This window comes from Pseudorasbora parva, chromosome 14, assembly GCF_024679245.1.
Source record: "Pseudorasbora parva isolate DD20220531a chromosome 14, ASM2467924v1, whole genome shotgun sequence".
Taxonomy (NCBI): domain Eukaryota; kingdom Metazoa; phylum Chordata; class Actinopteri; order Cypriniformes; family Gobionidae; genus Pseudorasbora; species Pseudorasbora parva.
The window spans coordinates 17,507,153-17,529,858 of record NC_090185.1 but is presented as its reverse complement, the minus strand read 5'-3'; the positions used below and the strand labels follow the sequence as shown (position 1 = coordinate 17,529,858).

The following is a 22,706-nucleotide window of genomic DNA, read 5'->3' as shown; positions in this document are numbered from 1 at the left end:
ACTATGATTAGTATGATGTTTTTCATCATAATTTTGACTATAATTAGTATGTCGTTTTTCATCATAATTTTGACTATGATTAGTATGAAGTTTTTCATCATAATTTTGACTATGTATGGCGTTTTTCATCATAATTTTGACTATGATTAGTATGAAGTTTTTCATCATAATTTTGACTATGATTAGTATGAAGTTTTTCACCATAATTTTGACTATGATTAGTATGACGTTTTTCATCATAATTTTGACTATAATTAGTATGTCGTTTTTCACCATAATTTTGACTATGATTAGTATGACGTTTTTCATCATAATTTTGACTATGATTAGTATGTCGTTTTTTGATCATAATTTCACCATTAGTATGACGTTTTTTGATCATAATTTTGTCCATGATTAGTATGGCGTTTTTCACCATAATTTTGACTATGATTAGTATGACGTTTTTCATCATAATTTTGACTATGATTAGTATGGCGTTTTTTGATCATAATTTTGTCCATGATTAGTATGGCGTTTTTCACCATAATTTTGACTATGATTAGTATGACGTTTTTCATCATAATTTTGACTATGATTAGTATGGCGTTTTTTGATCATAATTTTGACTATGATTAGTATGTCGTTTTTCACCATAATTTTGACCGTGATTAGTATGTCGTTTTTCATCATAATTTTGACTATGATTAGTATGACGTTTTTCATCATAATTTTGACTATGATTAGTATGGCGTTTTTCACCATAATTTTGACTATGATTAGTATGTCGTTTTTCACCATAATTTTGACCGTGATTAGTATGTCGTTTTTCATCATAATTTTGACTATGATTAGTATGACGTTTTTCATCATAATTTTGACTATGATTAGTATGGCGTTTTTCACCATAATTTTGACTATGATTAGTATGACGTTTTTCACCATAATTTTCACTATGATTAGTATGACGTTTTTAACCATAATTTTGACTATGATTAGTATGACGTTTTTCACCATAATTTTGACTATGATTAGTATGACGTTTTTTGATCATAATTTTGACTATGATTAGTATGACGTTTTTCGATCACAATTTTGACTATGATTAGTATGGCGTTTTTCACCATAATTTTGACTATGATTAGTATGACGTTTTTAGTATGTCGTGTTTAGTATGACCGTGATTAGTATGTCGTTTTTCATCATAATTTTGACTATGATTAGTGTGAAGTTTTTCATCATAATTTTGACTATGATTAGTATGAAGTTTTTCACCATAATTTTGACTATGATTAGTATGACGTTTTTCATCATAATTTTGACTATGATTAGTATGACGTTTTTCATCATAATTTTGACTATGATTAGTATGACGTTTTTCATCATAATTTTGACTATAATTAGTATGTCGTTTTTCATCATAATTTTGACTATGATTAGTATGAAGTTTTTCATCATAATTTTGACTATGTATGGCGTTTTTCATCATAATTTTGACTATGATTAGTATGAAGTTTTTCATCATAATTTTGACTATGATTAGTATGAAGTTTTTCACCATAATTTTGACTATAATTAGTATGTCGTTTTTCACCATAATTGTGACTATGATTAGTATGACGTTTTTCATCATAATTTTGACTATGATTAGTATGTCGTTTTTTGTTCATAATTTTGACTATGATTAGTATGACGTTTTTGATCATAATTTTGACTATGATTAGTATGACGTTTTTCATCATAATTTTGACTATGATTAGTATGACGTTTTTCACCATAATTTTGACTATGATTAGTATGAAGTTTTTCACCATAATTTTGACTATGATTAGTATGACGTTTTTCATCATAATTTTGACTATGATTAGTATGACGTTTTTCATCATAATTTTGACTATGATTAGTATGACGTTTTTCATCATAATTTTGACTATAATTAGTATGTCGTTTTTCATCATAATTTTGACTATGATTAGTATGAAGTTTTTCATCATAATTTTGACTATGTATGGCGTTTTTCATCATAATTTTGACTATGATTAGTATGAAGTTTTTCATCATAATTTTGACTATGATTAGTATGAAGTTTTTCATCATAATTTTGACTATAATTAGTATGTCGTTTTTCACCATAATTGTGACTATGATTAGTATGACGTTTTTCATCATAATTTTGACTATGATTAGTATGACGTTTTTCACCATAATTTTGACTATGATTAGTGTGTCGTTTTTCATCATAATTTTGACTATGATTAGTATGATGTTTTTCATCATAATTTTGACTATGATTAGTATGACGTTTTTCACCATAATTTTGACTATGATTAGTATGTCGTTTTTTGATCATAATTTTGACTATGATTAGTATGACGTTTTTCATCATAATTTTGACTATGATTAGTATGACGTTTTTCACCATAATTTTGACTGATTAGTATGTCTTTTTTTGATCATAATTTTGACTATGATTAGTATGACGTTTTTCACCATAATTTTGACTGATTAGTATGGCGTTTTTTGATCATAATTTTGTCCATGATTAGTATGGCGTTTTTCACCATAATTTTGACCGTGATTAGTATGTCGTTTTTCATCATAATTTTGACTATGATTAGTATGGCGTTTTTTGATCATAATTTTGTCCATGATTAGTATGGCGTTTTTCACCATAATTTTGACCGTGATTAGTATGTCGTTTTTCATCATAATTTTGACTATGATTAGTATGGCGTTTTTCACCATAATTTTGACTATGATTAGTATGTCGTTTTTCACCATAATTTTGACCGTGATTAGTATGTCGTTTTTCATCATAATTTTGACTATGATTAGTATGACGTTTTTCATCATAATTTTGACTATGATTAGTATGACGTTTTTAACCATAATTTTGACTATGATTAGTATGACGTTTTTCACCATAATTTTGACTATGATTAGTATGACGTTTTTTGATCATAATTTTGACTATGATTAGTATGACGTTTTTCGATCATAATTTTGACTATGATTAGTATGACGTTTTTCATCATAATTTTGACTATGATTAGTATGAAGTTTTTCATCATAATTTTGACTATGATTAGTATGACGTTTTTCACCATAATTTTGACTGATTAGTATGTCGTTTTTTGATCATAATTTTGACTATGATTAGTATGTCGTTTTTCATCATAATTTTGACTATGATTAGTATGACGTTTTTCACCATAATTTTGACTATGATTAGTATGACGTTTTTCACCATAATTTTGACTATTTATATCCTAATCTCCCCCTTAGCAGTGTCAATGGGGTCCAAAACAACATCACATTGGACCCCATTGACATACGGAGAAAAAAATATTTTGCGTTCCAAATGCAAAAAAAAAAGTCATGCAGGTTTGGAATGACATGAGGTTGACTAAATTCAAATCTTTTTCTTTTTAAAAATGTTTGGGTAAATGTTAGAGTGTATTTTATTAGATATTAGACATCGTAAACTCTGAAAATGAACTTGAGATTGCCCTAAAATTACAAATGCCTCCTGTCTAAGTATGTCTGACTCCATTTTTCTAGCTCTGTTTCCATCTCATTGCTGGCGTGTATGTCTCGGTGCATGTGCGGTAAATGATGAAATCGCTTGATTAGCTTTACGAATTGACACGCAGCCCTGCCGCTGCCCGCTGAGTCCCGATGGAGTCGGCACTAAACGAATGCTGTCATAAAAATTTTACAGGTCCTGCGGTGAAGACACGGCAATACTGGCAGATGCTAATTGTCTGAAAGATGGCAAGCTTTATTTGATGACTTGCAGTTATCAAGAGACTATTATATTGGACGCAAAATTTTTTGCTGCTTTATCAGTAACATTGTTAAATATATATATATATATATATATATATATATATATATATATATATATATATATATATATATATATATATATATATATGTATATATGTATATATCATATGTATGTGTGTGTGTATATATGTATAGATATATATGTTTTATTTTAATTTGTGTGTATATTATATATTAACTATATAATATAGTAAATAATTTAGTAATATTATGACATATAAATTGGATATTGGTCTGTCACTATAATATTTTTTTTCTTCCATAGGGATCATCAGCAAGACAATGAATGAAGGTAGGCAAAGTGTATTGTGTCTATTAAAAATATATGTTCATTAATTAATGTATTTCTTTTAGACTAATGTGTCAAATATTGCATGTTAAATTTGACACATTTTATTGCCATTGAAACACATTTCTGAGACTTCAAAGCATCTGCTAGGAATTTTCCATGATCTAGGAAATTGTAAAACATCTTCTAGGTCTTAATCCAAGTTTCTACTCAAGGAAACCGTTCTCAACCAATGAAGTTTTCGCCTTACTAGTCTCACCAAATGTAAAAACTGATGTTTTCATAACGGTTTTCTTAACATTGTACCCTCTCTGCCATTGGCCTGCCAAACAGATAGCCACACCCCAAACTCACACCATTGTTTGAGTCAAAACAATGCATTGTTAGGGGCAGAATAATAGTCAACTGGGTAGAAGGAGTTGGAATTTTCTGTTTGGTGATGCTTGCCTTCATCTTTAGTCCAAGAAAAATCGTATTAGTTGTGGACCGTAATACCTTATAGGCTGACTCCAGAAGTTTGTTTCTTTACTTGTGCTGACACTTGGAGAGAATCAGGCCAAGTGTCTTTCTCTATCTGCACAGGAACAGAGTGAAAGTCTGTTCACACTCCCAACACATACACACCTTTCTCTGTCCAGATCTCTCTTTTCTTCAGCTCGCCCTTTGGATTCTCTCACTCCCATGAGCTGGAGGGTCGTAGAGCTGAGCTATTGCCCGCGTTCAGACTGCGCCTTGTGATCGTACATCTACCCTTCACTCAGAAAGACCCGCTGTGCATTTAAAAGCCGGCTGCTTTCTGTGGTCCTGAATTCATCTTTCTTAGCTCGCTGCTCTCCATGGTGCTGAACAAGTGGCATTTAATGCACCGTCCCGTGCTGTTTTAAAGCACCAAATGCAGTTTCCAACATGCTAAAATCGTCTTCAATACCATTTCAACTCAAAAATGCCTTTGGCTAATAGCTGATATCTTAAATGCTCCGTTAAGAGACCCAAGCGCTGTTGTTTTAAACTCAAAGAATTATGAAGTTTTTAAGTTCAAGGCAAAAGTTCAGTTTTAGAGTCACAAGCAAGTTTAGAGATCAATTCATACAGTTTGACTCCAATTTGACTGAAAGCGAGAAGAAAAACTGTTGTAAAAGAGACCATAATTATGAGATGAAAACATTCCTGTGAGGTTGATCTGTATGCGTGTTCCCTTTTATAAAAACAGATGCTGAATGGTGAGTGATGTCGGCTAATTCGTCGGCACCACTAATGTACCAGGCGTCACACTGTGAGAAATGCCTCCTATTATTCCACAGGCTTTCATTTTCATGAGGTTTGCCACAGCTAACCTTTCTTTTATGGCATTTTACTGTCGTCAACATCAATCGGTGATCGCCATCAGCGAGCTGGTGCACTTATCTCAGAGTGAAACGCGGACCGATTTCGCATTCAGAATATGTGATTTTATCCAACTCCCGACACCTTATTTTCCAGTTCTTGCATGCATAATGGTTTCTAAGAGGAAGGTCTTTTGAGCGTGTTTGTTCACCTAAAACTTTTCCTCAGCTCAGTCCGGCATCAAATGGGACATTTCAGAAAGATTGAAAACTTGAGATGACAGGAAATAAAATGCTGTTTATGTCTTGAGTGTCGGTATATCGCCTTTAAAAAGCTTCTGTTGAAGTGCCTGCACACGTCACTCGCTTTAATAGCTTTCGTGATTTATCGAGCTTCTCAGGCTTGTTTATCACAGAGTCTCTTATCAACTGTATCCACTTCACTCAGCCCCTTCAAAGAGTCATACTGACGGCCGTATCCTCATTCAAGCCTATCCGTACAGACGCGTCCATATCTCCCTGCAGTTGGATTCAGTTATTTTGTTTCTGCCAATATTTGTTTCAAAAGATTCCATAAATGTTGCTACAGGGGTGTGGCGAAGCTTGAGAATGAATATATTCTTCATTTGAGAGAAAAGTGATTGTAAAATATCTTCATTTTTCCCTTTCGATGTTGCTTCTAACCGTCATGACCTGGCATGTTGAAGTATTAGATCCAATAAATAGAACTGTTCCTTCCCAACAGACGCCTAATTCTTTTGAACTTGTTTCTTGCCTCAGCTCGAGTGCTAAAAGTGACTGTTTTCTCAAAGCGTATCTTTCCCTGATTCATTAGGGGGATGTTAGCATTTAATTGGGCAATAATTGCACCTGCACATTAGTTGTCTCCCGTCATTAAAGCTGGTTAATTAGCCTCATTAAGGGAGCAGGCGGAGGGTGTAAGTGGGAACAGATGACTTCAGTAAGCAGAAATCATGATCAGAGATGAATTTTAAATGTCCTTCCCTTCGTTTCTCTGCAATAGGAGCCGGTGGGCGGCCCAGGGGCCAGCAGAAGTTCTGCAGTCTGGATGTGGATGAGGAGAAACGCATAAGTGGGTGTTTTGTCATTTTTCCTTATCTACCTCCATCTCTCTGGAAATTCATATGTGGATAACGCAAGATGTTTCAGTTTCAACAATCCTCCGATTTTGCGTTATTGAAAGATTGACAAAGAGTACCAACATTTTTGGAAGATGGGAAGGATTACCCTCAAGACCTAGTCAGATATTCCTGTCCATTTGTCTGATCCTAAGTTCAGCATGGTATTTTTCCATTCAGTAGTCCTTGTTATGGCTGTGGCTTAGCAGTTACCACACTTTTGGGTGGGTGAAACATACTCGCATTTGCAATCACGCGTACTCCTTAGATTTTTACAACATAAGATATTTGCCAGTAGGGACTTTCGCACCAGAAGATTCTTTTCATAGTTCCTAGAACTAATGGCGGGAGTACCCGCGTTTAGTTGTGTTTGCACCACAGGAACTGGAAATGATTTTAGCTCTACAAACTCCATATGGGAAAAATAGATTAGCTCCTACTTCAGAGTAGGGTCTTACCCAGCACTAAAGGAACTACCAGTGACATAAGTGTTCGCTGATTGGCCAAACGCATTAAAAAAAATCAGCACCTGCCATTTAAAAAAAAAGCCATGTACACTCCACAAACTAACTCAACAAACATCGAAAACGGTGAAAGATGGAACTAACCATTATGCTAAAGAGAAATTCCATCGCAACTTTGAGGGAAACAAGCAAAACATGATTATGTGTTTCTGCTCAGCTTGCGACACTGGACAACAATCACACGGCAATCACTAATACTTTTTCACATACTGTCTTCTTTCTTTGTATAGTTTATCTAATAACATATTAGACTAGTCTGTTAAACAGATTGTAAACTAATAAAGACGGAGAATGTGAGAGCTGTTCACTCAGGCTCTGGCGTTCTCAGCACCGCCAAAATAAGCGTCCGCTGCGCAATCAAAATAAGTCACAACAACATGCATGGCTTACACCACTTCTGAGTTCTTAAGGGTTTAAACGAATGGGAGCGCTGTGTTCGGGCTCTGTCGTTCTCATTTCCATCAAAGTAAATGTCCGCTGCACTGTCAAAATAAAAGTCCCAACAACAAGCGTGGCTTACGTCACTTCAGAGTTCCTACTAGCGGTTTCGAGTGCAACTAGGAAGATGGCCCTAGGGGAACATTTAGTTCTCAGGGAACCGCCCAGGTGGCTAGTTCCTATTACTACCTGGTGCAAAACCCCCAATAGACACTCTGTGCGCACCAAATCCTCCACCATCGTCTTGTCAGTCATCTCTCCTTACTCTTGTCACATGATAATAAATATGATTCCTGCTGCAGTGACTCTGCAGCCTGTGCTGAATGGAGTAGAGCAGACACTTTCAGTTTATAGTTGTAGTTTAACCCGTTGTCCAGCTGAACAAGTGTTTTTTATTTAAAAAAGCAAAACAACAGTGCCACGGTGGCCAAGTTATGTAATTGTTAAGCCTGTTACTGTCATATGGAAGCCTGCATACTCCAAAAAATTGCGATGTAGAATTGTTATCAGCAGCATAATTAAAACATTTTTTTTGCTGTTAACTGATATAGATCACACCTTAAAGCTCAGAAAGAATACAAGCATCTTGAACAGAATAGCAGATGCACACGAATATAGTGACATCCGTTGAATTCTGCACTCTTCCTCCTCTCTATCATGTTTTTCACCTATCATTTTCCACTTGATTGTTGTCTTTGAGGGTACTGTGCACTAGCTCACAGTCTGTAGGGGGCATGGTCAGGAAGTTAACCCCATGCCCAGGAGGACATTTTTTTTTAGACAGGCAGTGCAGTGGAAAGTGAAGGTTGTTGACAACTCTGAAATTGGACTGTGATGATTCAGTCTGGTGAGGATTATAAACTCTGCCTGCGGATTCACCAATTTTCATGACTTTAGAAGTTAAAGGACAGCTGTTTGTAGGAACAGGCAGCATGCTGATAAATCTCAAGTGAAATGCAGCCAAAAATGCGTTGCAGGCTTGCAGATTCCCAGTGAAACTAAGACTCACTTCTCCATGGCATTGCCACACACCACTTAAAGCCATATGGACTATCTTGACCTGCTATTGAATACACTCTTAATCTTAAACAAACTTCAACCAGTACTAAAGTGTAAACTTTTGGTGAAGAGTGGCCATAGCCATAGCAAAAACACAGCCTTTTTGAAGTTGTGAGATAGGGATACTCCTTAGATTGACCTCAACAGTCTAACCCTTATGGCAGCCCATTCTCTTTCTTTTGTATTTTATTCACACTATTCTTGTCCTAAGCACCTGAGTAATATTATACTGCAGGATGTTTTAAGTTAATGCTCATGACCGCATGATAAATGGTTGTGATAATTTTTTTGTAGCTTGCAGTTCCTCATTATGCACTCACCCTCATGTTGTTCCAAACCCATAAGACCTACGCTCATCTTTGGAACACAAATTAAGATATTTTTTGATGAATTCCAGGAGTTGTTTTTTTTGCACACAAAAAGTATTTGTTGCTTCCACTGAATATGCCACTGCTTTAAGGTTGAACCACTGTAGTCTGTACTATTTCAACAATGTCTTTACTACCTTCCTGGGCCTTGAAGTTGATGTATATTGGCGGTTATGGCGTTGCTGTCTTTGAGGGTCAGAAAACTCAAATTTCATCAAAAATATCTTAATTTGTGTTCTGAAGATAAACAAAGTTCTTAATGTGTTTGGAACGACATGGGGGATAGTAATTTATGACAGAAATTTCATTTTTGGGTGAATAACCCTTTAATAGTAGATTGAACTTGATTTTTTATGATATGACCCATTTAATGTAATATTTTTAACATTTACCTACATAATTGTTAGTGTTGTTTGCCATAGTTTTTTGGAAGATAACATTTAAATCGAGTTACAGGGAAATGAATAAGTCTTTTGGAGTTTGTGCACCAAAGTTACTTACTCTGGACATCACATGTTTGTGTATTTACTTGTGTACATCCACCGAAGGATATAGGAAACCACCCAATAGAGGAGGACAACAACAAGTCATGTCCACTCCACTTTCCAAGAGCTGATAAAACTGGCTAAAACTGATAAAGCTGGCTAAAACATCCTGTGATGAGAAGTACAGGCCCAACGCAGAAGTAATCCAAGATAAATGCAGAGGAAAACACTTGGACTCTTTACAGTTTCCCAGTGCACCTGAGGCTTAGATACACATCACCTGCAAACAGGTGGATCTTCCCAATCAGAAATTTGGGAAGACCCTACAACACTTAAAAATTAAAAATATATATATTGTCTCAAATAAGCTTTCATTTAGATTATACTGACATCTCATATTTGCCTTCGGGTAGCACAGTGTATTTCAGTCTGTCTGTTTCTTGTCTGTTTGCTCTCTTTCAATTTACTTTTCCTGAGCACCAAATGGAGTAACTTGTCAAGCTTTTAATGCAGGATGTTATAAATGAAAATTTACACTCATCAGCTTTGGCAACTGGTTGGTATGATGTTACTTGTTTTGGTGTGGGTAGGGGGGGGGGGGTCTACTTTTCTAGGACATATTATGTAGAAATGGATGTGTGTTAATATAGTTTTTATGTGCTTTAAGCAAGGTCTACAAATGTATTAGTCATTTTAACAAGGTAATTACTTAATATGTAGCTAAAAATGCTTCTAAAAGCAATATTAATATTTTTAAAACCATATGTTTTAGATTGATTTCAAGACTGTATCATTTCCATCCAGTTACAAAGAGAGATGTAAGAATCTCTAAATTTTACATTTACAAGGTCCTGCACCGAAGGCATTGTAAGTTACTCTCTCTGGACATCACAGGTTCATGTAGCATGGACGTTAAAGAAAACCGCAATCTGGACAACCTCTCCTCCAAGGAAGCACTGGGGGAGGGGCCTCACATAGCCAATGGGAACGCTCGGGGATTGAGCAGGAAACGCCCTCTGGAGGAGGGCAACAAAAGCCACGGGCACTCCAAATTCCGCCCCAAGAAGCGCAGGAAACCACAAGGGCCGGTCTTGCCGAAAAATGCTCTCATGCAACTGAATGAAATCAAACCAGGACTGCAGTATAAACTTCTGTCGCAGACGGGGCCGGTACATGCACCCGTGTTCGTTATGACCGTCGAGGTTAACGGACAATTATTTGAAGGCTCAGGCCCAACGAAGAAGAAAGCCAAACTTAATGCGGCCGAAAAAGCGCTGCGCTCTTTTGTTCAGTTCCCCAATGCATCCGAAGCTCATCTCGCGATGGGCCGCACGCTGACCGTTAATGCAGACTTCACCTCAGATCAAGCTGATTTCCCAGACATGCTGTTTAACGGATTTGAGACACCCGCACCACCTGATGAACCCTTCTACCTGAGTCTTGGCAGCAATGGGTCTCTCTACTCTCTGAACGAATACCCTCTCCATGTGACTCTGAAAAGCAACAACAGGTCACATCTTCCTCTCCGACTACCCCCTGCACTCACAACTCCCCCTACAGGCAGTGGCAAAAATGCTGTGATGATCCTAAATGAGCTTCGGCCGGGACTAAAGTATGAGTTTGTGGCGGAGAGCGGTGAAAGCCATGCCAAGAATTTCATTATGGCAGTTACCGTGGATACGCAGGTGTTCCAAGGTTCAGGCCGGAATAAAAAGCTGGCAAAATCGAGGGCAGCCCAAGCGGCATTGTCAGGTCTCTTTAACATGCAACTGGACCAGACCCCATCTCGACAGCCAATCCCCAGAGAGGGACTTCAGCTACACCTGCCTCAGGTGAGAACTGTTTATACCATAATTTATTAGAGTTGTCTTTACAGTACTTTGCCCTTTAACATGAGTCATGACTAAAGGCCAATTCACACATAGAATGAAAACTATAAAGATAACTATATTAGTGTCCACACCAGCAGATGATATCGTTCTGTTTATTCCATAGACTTTAAAAAAAAATATGAATGTAGTGTCTGTGACATTACCAATAGGATTCCGATGAGCCGTTCTGAAGCATAAAGTAGAGACGAGCTGGCCGTTGCCATCTTGGCAGTGCGTCATGCCCTAATAACAGAAAATGGGCAAATATGGTGTGACGTGGGCTGAGCTTAGGTGACACAATGACTATAGACAGCGGATAAATGGCTATCCACCTGTCATTTAAAGTAACCCTTAATTATGCAGAACTTTAAGGCTTTATATCATGTAAACAAACAAGTTATAAAAAAATTCACCCCCCTCACAGTTGTCATGAATAGACTAAAACCACAATTTGTACCAGGCTGTAAACATGTTTTTTTTTTCTGCTGTAAAGTTGGAAATTTTAACTTGGGGATCAATAAGATTCTGCGCCCTTATGGAGTCTGTCCCTAGTGGGCAGTCGATGAATTGCAGTTTAAGTTACTTCCGTTTTGGCTTTAACAGAAACTGGGGGAGGCTGCCGCTTGGTTTATTCTAAGCACGTGCTAGTCTGTAACTTTAAATGCTCAAGCTCATTACAGCAGGATGGATTCTGATTGGCTGTTTTTATCATTCATCAGCTGAATAAAATAGTTCTGAAAGTAATTCCAACGATATTGTTTGTCTGTGCAGTTATTGTTATATCTGTGGTGTGAACTCAGCTATTCTTTAATATTGAGAACAATATATCTCTATTGTTATTTTTTTAAAGGTAACAATGTGTTAATGGTTACCATGTCAAAATGACCTCATATGATGGGCTAAGTTTAGACTATGATGCACATAACTGACTACGCCATAAATTAATTCCGTTCATTTCTATAAGACCACATACATTGGACCTCTGTCTTGTATTTTATCAAGCTTGATATTGAAAAAGCAATTTTAATGCGATTAAATGCTATGCTTCGGTAGCTTTACTTAACCATCATTTGTCCTTTATAAAGCTTCTGCCAGTCTTCATTTAACAATTTTAATTAAATCAGAATCTACACACGAATGTTTCAGTTGGATTTCAGATGAAGTCAAGCATTAAACCTTTAATCAGTGCGCCAGTGTACACAGCATTATTTACACATTAGATAATCCTGTTCATAATCCCTCCCATTCCCCCTTGATAACAACCGAAGAGAATAAACAGGATCTTAATTAAAATCAGATACAGGAGCACTTCTCAAACAAAAAAAAGGCATCACTCTCACCTTTCGGTCTGAAGAGATCTTTAAGTAAAAGTCTGTCAGTCAAGCAATTCATTTCTTTTGAGATCGAGCATTAAAGGGTTAGTTCTGCCAAAAATGAAAATTATCACATAATTTACTCACCCTCAAATACTTTCTTCTGTCAGCCAAACACAATCTGCGTTATATAAAAAAATATCCTGGCTCCTCCAAGCTTTTTGAAGAGTGAATGGGGGACGAGATTTTGAAGTCCAACAAAAGTGCATCCATTCATCATAAAAGTAATCCATATGGCTCCAGAGGGTTAATAAAGACCTTCTGAAGCGAAGCGATGCATTTTTTGCAAGAATAATCACTGGCTTCCGGTAACGGCCATTCGCTAGTCTAGTTCTGGTGGAAGAGTGACCTCTACGACGCATGGATGAAGACGGAATTGCAGAGGATAGAGCAAAACAAAACCTGGATAAAACGAGAGTTTTTAAAGAGAAATTTCAGTGGAGCTTAAGTTTGTTGGAGATTTGTTTTAGAATCGCGAGAGGTGCCTACTCTCAACTAAGCTTACGGTAAGCCTAAATCTTACGTCATGTGTCGGGTCAGGGGTCACTCCGATTGTGTTTGGGTGAAAGAAGAAAGTCATATACACCTAGGATGGCTTGAGGGTGAGTACATTATGAGATCATTTTTGTGTTAACTAACCCTTTAACGATGCATTTTATCAGCCATTTTCAAATAGCATATGCTATGTTTAAAATACATTTGTAGTCTTTTAGCAGTTTTGCTGTTGCTGATTTGTAAGGCGACGTCATGCTAGAATACAGATGTTTGTACAGTTACGGTTGTGGGTTCCACAGGTCCTCGCGGACGCCGTCTCCCGTTTAGTTGTGGAGAAGTTCAGTGAGCTGACGGACAACTTCACATCTCCACACGCAAGGCGGAAAGTCCTTGCAGGTGTTGTCATGACAACTGGTAAGCACGAGGCATACTTCTGATTGGAACGTTGATCTAGGAACTTGTTCTCTAAATCACATCGATGGTTTCATCAGGTACGGATGTGAAGGATGCACAGGTTATTTGTGTCACCACGGGAACCAAGTGTATAAACGGAGAGTACATGAGTGATCGAGGACTAGCTCTTAACGACTGCCATGCTGAGATCATCGCACGCCGTTCCCTACTCAGATTCCTGTACAGTCAGCTGGAATACTTCCTCAGGTGACACACACACACACACACACACACACACACACACACACACACACACATACATCCATCTCTTATACTACAATTATGTATTTGTATTCATACTAAATGAACGCTTTATAAATAAATAAATGTATGTATGTGTGTGTACAGTATGTGCGTGCTGCTGTTATGTAATGGCTGTCAGATTAATGTTAATTTAATGTGGATAAAATTATAATAGGTAATAAATATATACATTTATTCAAACAATTATTAGCCAAAAAAATTATTCACACTAGCCTGTGGATATGGAAATCATTTTTGGTTAAAATTTTTTCAGATGTTTTTCAAAGTTTCTCAGATGTTGATTAGCATGAATTAATATGGACATGGCTGTGTGTGTGTGTGTGTGTGTGTGTGTGTGTGTGTGTGTGTGTGTGTGTGTGTGTAATCAATTAGGCATGACCTTTTATTCACTGTGAAATAATAAATGACAGATTTGATGAGATGGGTGTCAGGCCAAGGACCTATTTTCAATTATATACATTTCAAAGCCCTCTTAGTGGATCTCTGTTGACATCATAGATCACACAAGTGTGTTTGTGTGTTTTCTCTGTAGCGACAGCACTGAAGAACATGAGAAATCCATATTCAGATGGTGCAGTGAACATGGCTACCGGCTAAAAGACGATATTCAGTTCCATCTGTATATCAGCACGTCGCCCTGCGGAGACGCCCGGATTTTCTCCCCTCATGAGGCTGGTGCCGAAGGTATGTCATTTTTTATGATGGATGGGTGGATTTCCACATGCACATTTTGTTTTTGTATGACAATAAAATATGGACAGGCTTTTAAAAAGAATAGACTAAACTCTATTCTCTTTCATGGTAGACCAGGGTGACCGGCATCCAAACCGCAAGGCCCGTGGACAACTGCGAACCAAGATTGAGTCTGGCGAAGGTACGATACCCGTTCGTACGAGTAACACCATTCAGACCTGGGATGGAGTCTTGCAAGGAGAGCGACTGCTAACCATGTCATGTAGCGACAAGATTGCAAGGTAGGATGCCATCAACAGAGAACAGGGGTCGTATTATGTTAAGTCTTAACTTAATATATGATAAGCTAATTCAGGATTTTTCACAATTTCGTATTACAGAAGCAAATCTTAACTTGATTTAGGATTCTTATCCTATCTTACCAAATCTCATCTTATTTGTTGTTATGAAATCTTAAACCGTTCGGTAATCAACTGGTAAAGTTTGTAAACTGTTACAAAGCAACCAACAATGTGCAAACTGCTTCAGAGGTAAACCTAATATCAAAATGGAGAAACGTGTGCTTTTAATTTCAGTGCGGCTGAGATTTCAATTTTAATAAACTCTGTTGAAAAGTTAAAACCTGTTTTATAAATTGCCTTTTGCAAAAAAACAAAGTTCCGTGACGGCTCGTTGGCCTCTGTAATGTTGGTCACAATTCGTCAACTAACTGCAAATTCGTGTGTCGTGGGAGTCTGATTATTTAAGAGTATTTTATCATCAAAGCACAGCACATCCTCTGGGTCCTCCAGAAGTCTCTTCACATTAAACGTCGCTGCTCTGTGTCTTGTATAATCAATAAATGTAAAACCAATAGCAAAAGAGGATTTTGTATGTGATTTTTACCATTGGATTACAAAAAGGTTAGGACATCAGTGACATCATTTACATATTTAAAGAAAAAAATGAAGAGTGGACCTTTTTATCCATCAGGAATTGACTGTTTGGAGGGGTAGGATTAAAAATGGTATTATGTGAAATAATGTGCATTGATTACTTTAAAGATTAAAAAATACAAGTAGTATTAATTCCGAATTAAAAGTTTGTCTTTGGACTAATTATGAACTTTATTTTATTTTGCAAATCTATTTGACCTTTTCATGTTTTAAGCTAAAACCGGCTGTATCTTTTTGATTTTCATCTTTCTTTGATGTATTCAGTTTAGACATTTTTTTTCAATATGTAAAACATGGCTGAAGCTTCGGTTGATGATTCGTATAAAAAAAAAGGCTGCTGACATCAGGTGGCCCACTTTTGTGTCGACACCTATCCTTGATTCCCTCCCCCCACCTTTAATGAGTCCATCTTGTTAGCATTCTGTCGCCTGCAGAAAGCAGCTGATTGGCTGTCTTCTTGGCTCTGAAACCCCAATCACTTCAGCTCTCTCCAGAGCGGGGGCTCCCTGGAGCAGGGGCATTTGGCCCCTGATTAGAACTCTGATTATGGCCTCCAAAAAACAGCCGTCCTGCTGAGGGAAGCCTGCTGCCGCAAACACATCCGCATGCCTCATGTTGGATGCCAAGAATCCTACTCCACTTAAACGCGGTCGTTATCACCCAGCTGTGAGCTAAGGCTTTTTGAGAGCTCGGATCTTATGCGTCACCTTTGGAAAAAAACTTGTTCTAAAGGCCTTGAAGAAATTACGGTGATTGAGATTATAGACTCCAGGTGTTATTTTTTCGATCATTTCAATGGTTCCCGTAAATATGTCTGTGCAAGTGCTTTTTCTTGACATCAGGATGTTGTTTCATCCCGTTGTGGCTTGTTCTGCAACATAAGTGTTTTGCTGTATGTCCAAAGGGGGTGACGCATTTTGTACCGTTTGCAAACGATGACTTAAACCTTTTCTTTCCATCGTCAATGAACAGGTGCACACCTGTATTTTCAATAGCATTTACAGGTTTTCTTTCTGTCTTTGTAGATGGAACGTGATTGGAGTGCAGGGATCTCTTCTGAGTTACTTTACAGAACCCATCTATTTCTCCAGTTTAATTTTGGGAAGTCTGTACCATGCCGACCATCTTTCCAGAGCCATGTACCAGCGCATCGCAGACATGGACGATCTGCCCCAGCAGTTCACCATTAACAGACCCCTTCTTAGTGGTAAATCATCTCGAATTAATGAATGGTTGATTGTATTCGTTTTTTCAGCTCTTTGCCCAACCATCTTTGTTTCTTCTCTCATCTGCAGGTATTAGTAACGCAGAAGCAAGGCAACCTGGGAAAGCTCCCAACTTCAGCGTAAACTGGACGGTCGGAGATCAGGGGTTGGAGATCATTAACGCTACCACAGGGAAAGATGACCTCGGAAGACAGTCTCACCTCTGCAAACATGCCCTCTTCAGTCGCTGGGTCTGTCTACATGCCAAGGTAAAGCATTTCTTTAATGATAATGGAACAATCAAAACAACCAAGGATTACTTTTTAATTAATATGGTAACTTGGTATATTAAAATGCCAATATCCATTTACCTCTCTCAGCTTAGTGGGACTCTGCGGATCCGAGGATCTCGTCCAGGCTCCTACCATGAGGCAAAACAAGCAGCAGTGGAGTATCATGCGGCTAAAGAGACTCTCTTCAAAGCTTTCAACAAAGCGGGACTGGGAGCGTGGGTTGAAAAGCCCATCGAACAAGACCAGTTTTCCCTAACCCCTTAAGATAAACCGAAAAAAGGGGTTGTCTGCAAAAGATCTTTTGTACATTTACATGGAATGCAAGGTTTTAATCTAACCTCAACATTTGTCACTTTTTATGCTTCTTATTATTGCAAGTTGCTCAGTTTCTTTTAAGTTCACCTAAAAAACGTCTGGCTTAAAAAACAACAACAACTGGAAACTTGGTGTTAGGGAAGAGGTGGATAACATGTTGCTCTAAACAAACCCATCATGGTGGCTTGCACAATAACCCCTATTGACTAAGCCTACATTAATCCGGATACATTTGAAATGAGCGTTTTTATTTCGAAACACCCTGTCCACACTAGCGTTTTCAACATCGAAACTGAAATCTGAAAATGCTTAAATCAATTTACTGTGCATGCATAAAACATAGTAAAAGTTCCCAGGATAATACAGGGAAGACAGACATGATAAAGATTTGTTAGGAAATCTTAAATTGCTCCATCGAGTTTGGTAATCAACTCTCAGGTCGGTTACCAAGCAACCAACAACGCGCAAACTGCTTTTGAGGTAAACCTAAAATCAAAATGGAGAAACAAAAGGTGTGCTTTTAATTTCAGTGCCGCAGAGATTTAAAATTTAATAAACTCTGTTGAAAAGTTAAAGCCTTTTTTATGAATTGCCTTTTGCAAAAAAAATATATATATTAAGGCGTTAGTCACTTGAAGAATGACCGGGAATGCTCCATGACAGCTCATTGGCTTTTGTAATGCTGGTCATAATTTGTACACTAACTGCAAAATCATGTGTCGTGGGAGTCTGTAATTATTTATGAGTATTTCGATAGTTCTCACTCTATTCTTTTGGCACAATCATTCTATTAGCAAAATATCCCACCACTCAGTGCTGCACTCAACAACGCAGTTGTCATAATGTTTTGCCATAGGATGGCAATTGCGAGTACATTTTCAGTCATCTTTGGATGAATTCAATATGAAGACTGTACAAAGGAACATTTCTTTTTAGCAACACTATGAAAGTATATAGCAGGCACAATAATCCCGGTGTAACCATAGATATATATATGGGTAGAATATGCATCACATGTCTAAACGTGCATCATGGTGCTCAAATACAGTCCACCCAACAATGCAAAAATTATGTTTTAAATTTATCAACTTTGGAGAGCATTTTCAAAAAGCTTCATTGACAAAATGTCTCAAAGTGTGGATGGAAGGTCAAAATGGAAGAAAAAAAGATTATCAGTGTGGACAAGGCCTATAATGCTGCCTTAATTTTAAATTTGTAATAAAAGAATGATTTTAACCTGTTAACTTTTTAAACATAGATCTGAACATAAATTATTGTAATTCATGAATGCTTTTGAATACATACCTAAGGTTGGCATCTTTTTTTAAAGATTATTGCAACACTAAAAGCAGTTCAAAAAAAATAACGTAAAAAGAGTAGTTCACTTTATTTAAATCTTTTAGAGTAAAATACCTAGCTTCCGGCAGACTTACGCCTTTCGTATTCAACGTAAGAAAAAAAGTATAACTGGTAGCCTAAGCATTTTGAATTGCAAGAGACGTTACATTTTATTTGTAAGTTGAATACGGAAGGAGGTCTGGCAGAAGCTAGATAATTTACTTTTTTAGATATTTTAGATAGTTCTTACAAAACCGCTTCGAATAGCTTCAGAAGGCCTTTATTAACCCCATGGAATCAGATAAACAAGAACATCTTCTGACACCTGTAGTTTGCCACCTTTTTAAACACACTCATATTCAGGACATAATACAAATGAATAATGGAATTCTCTATAACAACTTTTCCACATTTAGCTAACTTAAGGTGCTTTATGAAATAAGTCAAACTCCGATTAGGAAAATAAACTATTAATTAGCAAGCTAGGAATGCATTTTGCAACGGCCTGCTTCCCTTTTGATTGCTAGAACATAAATTGGCTGTTTAAATAATCAGCCGATGATTAATAAATCAGATATTTACATATATTGGCCAATATCTGATTGACCAGTCCATGCGTAGCTAAAAATAATCTTACAAAATGACTCAAGAGGCACAACTTAATTTCGGTAACCCAGAGTGCTGAACAGTTTTATTTTTAAATGTATTTCTACGTGTACGTTTTTGTCTAAAACTGTTTCCGCTTAATTGTAAAATGAACTATTTAGTTATGTCTAAAATGCTTATTTTTTCTCCCAATTTCTCATTTAATGTTAAGAATGCAATGCTGTTTTATTGACTAAATGACTCCAATCACTGTATCATCAGAAATGTGGGAATAATTTTTTTATTTTATTTTTAAGGTGGAAAAGGGATTTGATTATCAGACTTTTCAATTATTGTAATTATGTAAATACTAAATTACAATGTTACAGATTTAAAAAAAAAAAAAAAAAAAAAACTGGTTTGGATTTCTTATAGACTACTTTGGTCTTTCCCCAAATGGTCATTCTGTGTGGATTTGTTCTTGTTTGCACGTGTCCATGAAGTACACAAGATGTTTTGTAGCCGTAGTGCACACTTTTGCAATGAGCTGGTGTGAACGTCACAGCATGTTTCTACCCAACAGTCTATGCTGCATTGCATCACCAAAGTGTGGGCTTCACCACAGGACTGAGAGCAACCATTTGGGGCCAGGCCTTTATTGTTTTTGTTGGATTTTGTTTGTCTCTGCTCAGCAGGAGATTTAAAATCATTGTAAACTCTAGAACTCAACCTAGTTATGTCGATACAAGAACTTTTCCTGGAAAATTCCCATGATGCCACAGTGTTCTGCAATTCAGGTTGCTCTTTGTTGTCTGGACTAGAGTCCCGCATGGATTCGGTTTGAACTGGTTCTGCCGGGCCGGAATCAGAAATTGCTTTAAGTGCTGCATGAGTTTTCACATGAGAAGAAAGAATAAAACCGTCAATCTTTGTGGTTTCATTTGGTTCATCATTCTTTTGTCTCGTGCTTCTCAAATAACACATAATGGACATGGCAAAAGGTTTTTCTTATAATCCTGAAAGTTTTGCATAATTTCCAATAAGTAGCATTGTGCGCAGTTGTACTGACTTTTGAAAGCTTGAAAGTTTTTAAATACCCAAACAATTTAATTAGGGATTAAAACCACATTATCAGTGTGTTTCGTTCTTAAGAACAAACGAGTTTCAAGTGGATTCGTTGCTTGAATCCTAATTCCACTAAATTATGACCTTTTGTTTACCCGCAATAGCGACAGGCAAAATGAAGCGATTAGTGGTGTGGTAATCGCAGTGACTAGAGTGAAATTGTGTTTATCTGTGCTCACAGACTTGTTGTGCAGGATTGGTCTTTGAACAATGGCACTTTCGTCTAAAGTGCTTTTATCCGTGACTTCTTTAATTCACATTCTGGAGTGTTTCCTCTCTTTTTCTAATTTTACATTAACATTTATCAGCTTTGAAGGCTGAAGCCTTTATTTCTCTAAAGAATGCAAGAGGTCCTAAAAGCATGTTTGTATCCTGTTACATGTGTGTTTTTATAACACATTTTAATCATCAATGATTTTTTAATATTGCACAATGTTTGTGAACTGGATTTAAACAATGGATTTTTTTTTTTACTTTTATTTATTTGAGATTAGGCATAACATTATGACGTGAAGTGAATAACATTTCTTCATCATGACACGGTTAGTGGGTGTGATATACTGTATTAAGCAGCAAGTAAACATTTTGTCCTTAAAATTGATCTGTTAAAAGCAGGAAAAATGGTGACGAGTTACTGTAGCTCAAATTGCTCAAGAAGTTAATGCTGGTTCTAATAGAAAGGTGTCAGAATACAGAGTCCATCGCAGTTTGTTGCGTATGGGACTGCATAGCCGCAGACCAGTCAGGGTGCTAATGCTGACCCCTGTCCACCACCGAAAGCGCCGACAGTGGGTGTGTGAGAATCAGAACTGGACCAAGAAGCAGTGGAAGAACGTGCCTGTTCTGATGAATCCCGTTTTCCTTTACATCACGTGGATGGCCAGGTATGTGTGCATCGGTTACCTGGGGAACACATGGCTCCAGGATGCACTATGGGAAGAAAGCACGATTGAAGTTTGATGCTTTGGGCAATGTTCTGCTGGGAAACCTTGGGTCCTGCCATCCATGTGGATGTTACTTTGACACGTACCACCCTACCTAAGCATTGTTGCAGACCATGTACACCCTTTCATAGAAATGGTGTTTCCTGTGGCTGTGGTCTCTTTCTGCAGGATAATGAGCTCTGCCACAAAGCAAAAATGGTTCCAGAATGGTTTGAGGAGCACAAAGAGTTTGGGGTATTAACTTGGCCTCCAAATTCCCCAGATCTCAATCCAATAAAGCATCTGTGGGACGTGTTAAACAAACAAGTACGATCCATTGAGACCCAACCTCGCAAATCACAGGACTTAAAGGATCTGCTGCTAACATATTGGTGCCAGTTACCACAGTACATCTTCAGGGGTCTAGTGGAGTCCATGCCTCGATGGGGCAAGGGGGAACCATGTTATGCATGGTCCGTATGTGTGTATATATATATATATATATATATATATATATATATATATATATATATATATATATATATATATATATATATATATATATATATAATGAGTGTGTGTATATATACACACACAAATATAGTAGTAGGACCTAAATGGAAATATAATACAATGGTAAAATACTCAAATGTAAATAACCATACAATCTTAGGATCACAAGATAAAATGGCTTATCAACTTTTAAAAGGGAGAAGGAACTAACTTTACAAAACTTATTAATGGTCATATATTAATTTATTTCAGTGTTTGATTTTAAGAGCATATTTATTTTTGAATAATAAAATAATTTATCAGATTGTGTTTATCAAAACATGTTTTGCAGTTTCATCTCTACATGTCTGTTTATTATAGCTATATATTATTTAGCTATAGCTATATATTATTTATTATTGGTATATTTATTGGTGTCTTTGTTGGGGGCGGGGGGCACTCCAATCCAGACAGAATTTTGTAGGGTGGGGTCATATATATTATTTAATTTTGACTGAATACAGGGGGAAATCATTTTCACTTTTTTACAGTGTGTGCCAGTAATTTCACTGCAAATATAAAAGGAAGTATGAAAAACTTTTTCTTGTGTATGTGCGTCCAAAAAAAACCTAAAGTTCAGACAGGCGAGATATTCTCAAGCGGTTAATTTTTCTCCCCCATTTGTATGAAAGTAGAGAATGGTTTCTGATAATCTGTGCAAACCTGTGGCTTCCCTCTCACAGCTGTCCCACTTCTACCCATGGTGCATCGGGAGCATGTGGGTTTGGGCCATATCAGCTCTCCGCACCTGTGCAAGGTGAGAAAGTGGGAGATAATCCCGGCACGGATTTGCCTCATCTCTGCGCTTCACAGAAACCTGAACAAACAAAATAA

At 37.0% G+C, this 22,706-nt stretch overlaps 1 protein-coding gene across 3 annotated transcripts in view; it reads left to right on the top strand.

Annotated features, from left to right (window-relative positions):
- The window catches only part of adarb1a (adenosine deaminase RNA specific B1a), an 81,124-nt gene extending 60,933 nt beyond the window's left edge, over positions 1-20,191 (top strand). For 2 of the 3 annotated variants that reach the window (XM_067415711.1, XM_067415710.1), the window contains 10 exons: positions 4,094-4,120; positions 6,464-6,532; positions 10,347-11,284; positions 13,491-13,605; positions 13,683-13,851; positions 14,441-14,592; positions 14,714-14,882; positions 16,562-16,743; positions 16,832-17,010; positions 17,122-20,191. In XM_067415711.1, coding sequence (XP_067271812.1) covers positions 4,111-4,120; positions 6,464-6,532; positions 10,347-11,284; positions 13,491-13,605; positions 13,683-13,851; positions 14,441-14,592; positions 14,714-14,882; positions 16,562-16,743; positions 16,832-17,010; positions 17,122-17,298 — 2,160 coding nt within the window. In that variant the 5' untranslated portion in view covers positions 4,094-4,110 and the 3' untranslated portion in view covers positions 17,299-20,191. Of the gene's footprint in view, positions 1-4,093; positions 4,121-6,461; positions 6,534-10,300; positions 11,285-13,490; positions 13,606-13,682; positions 13,852-14,440; positions 14,593-14,713; positions 14,883-16,561; positions 16,744-16,831; positions 17,011-17,121 lie in introns of those variants that run through there. The other variant, XM_067415713.1, reaches the window with a different exon arrangement.
- The last annotated feature ends 2,515 nt before the right edge of the window (positions 20,192-22,706 follow it).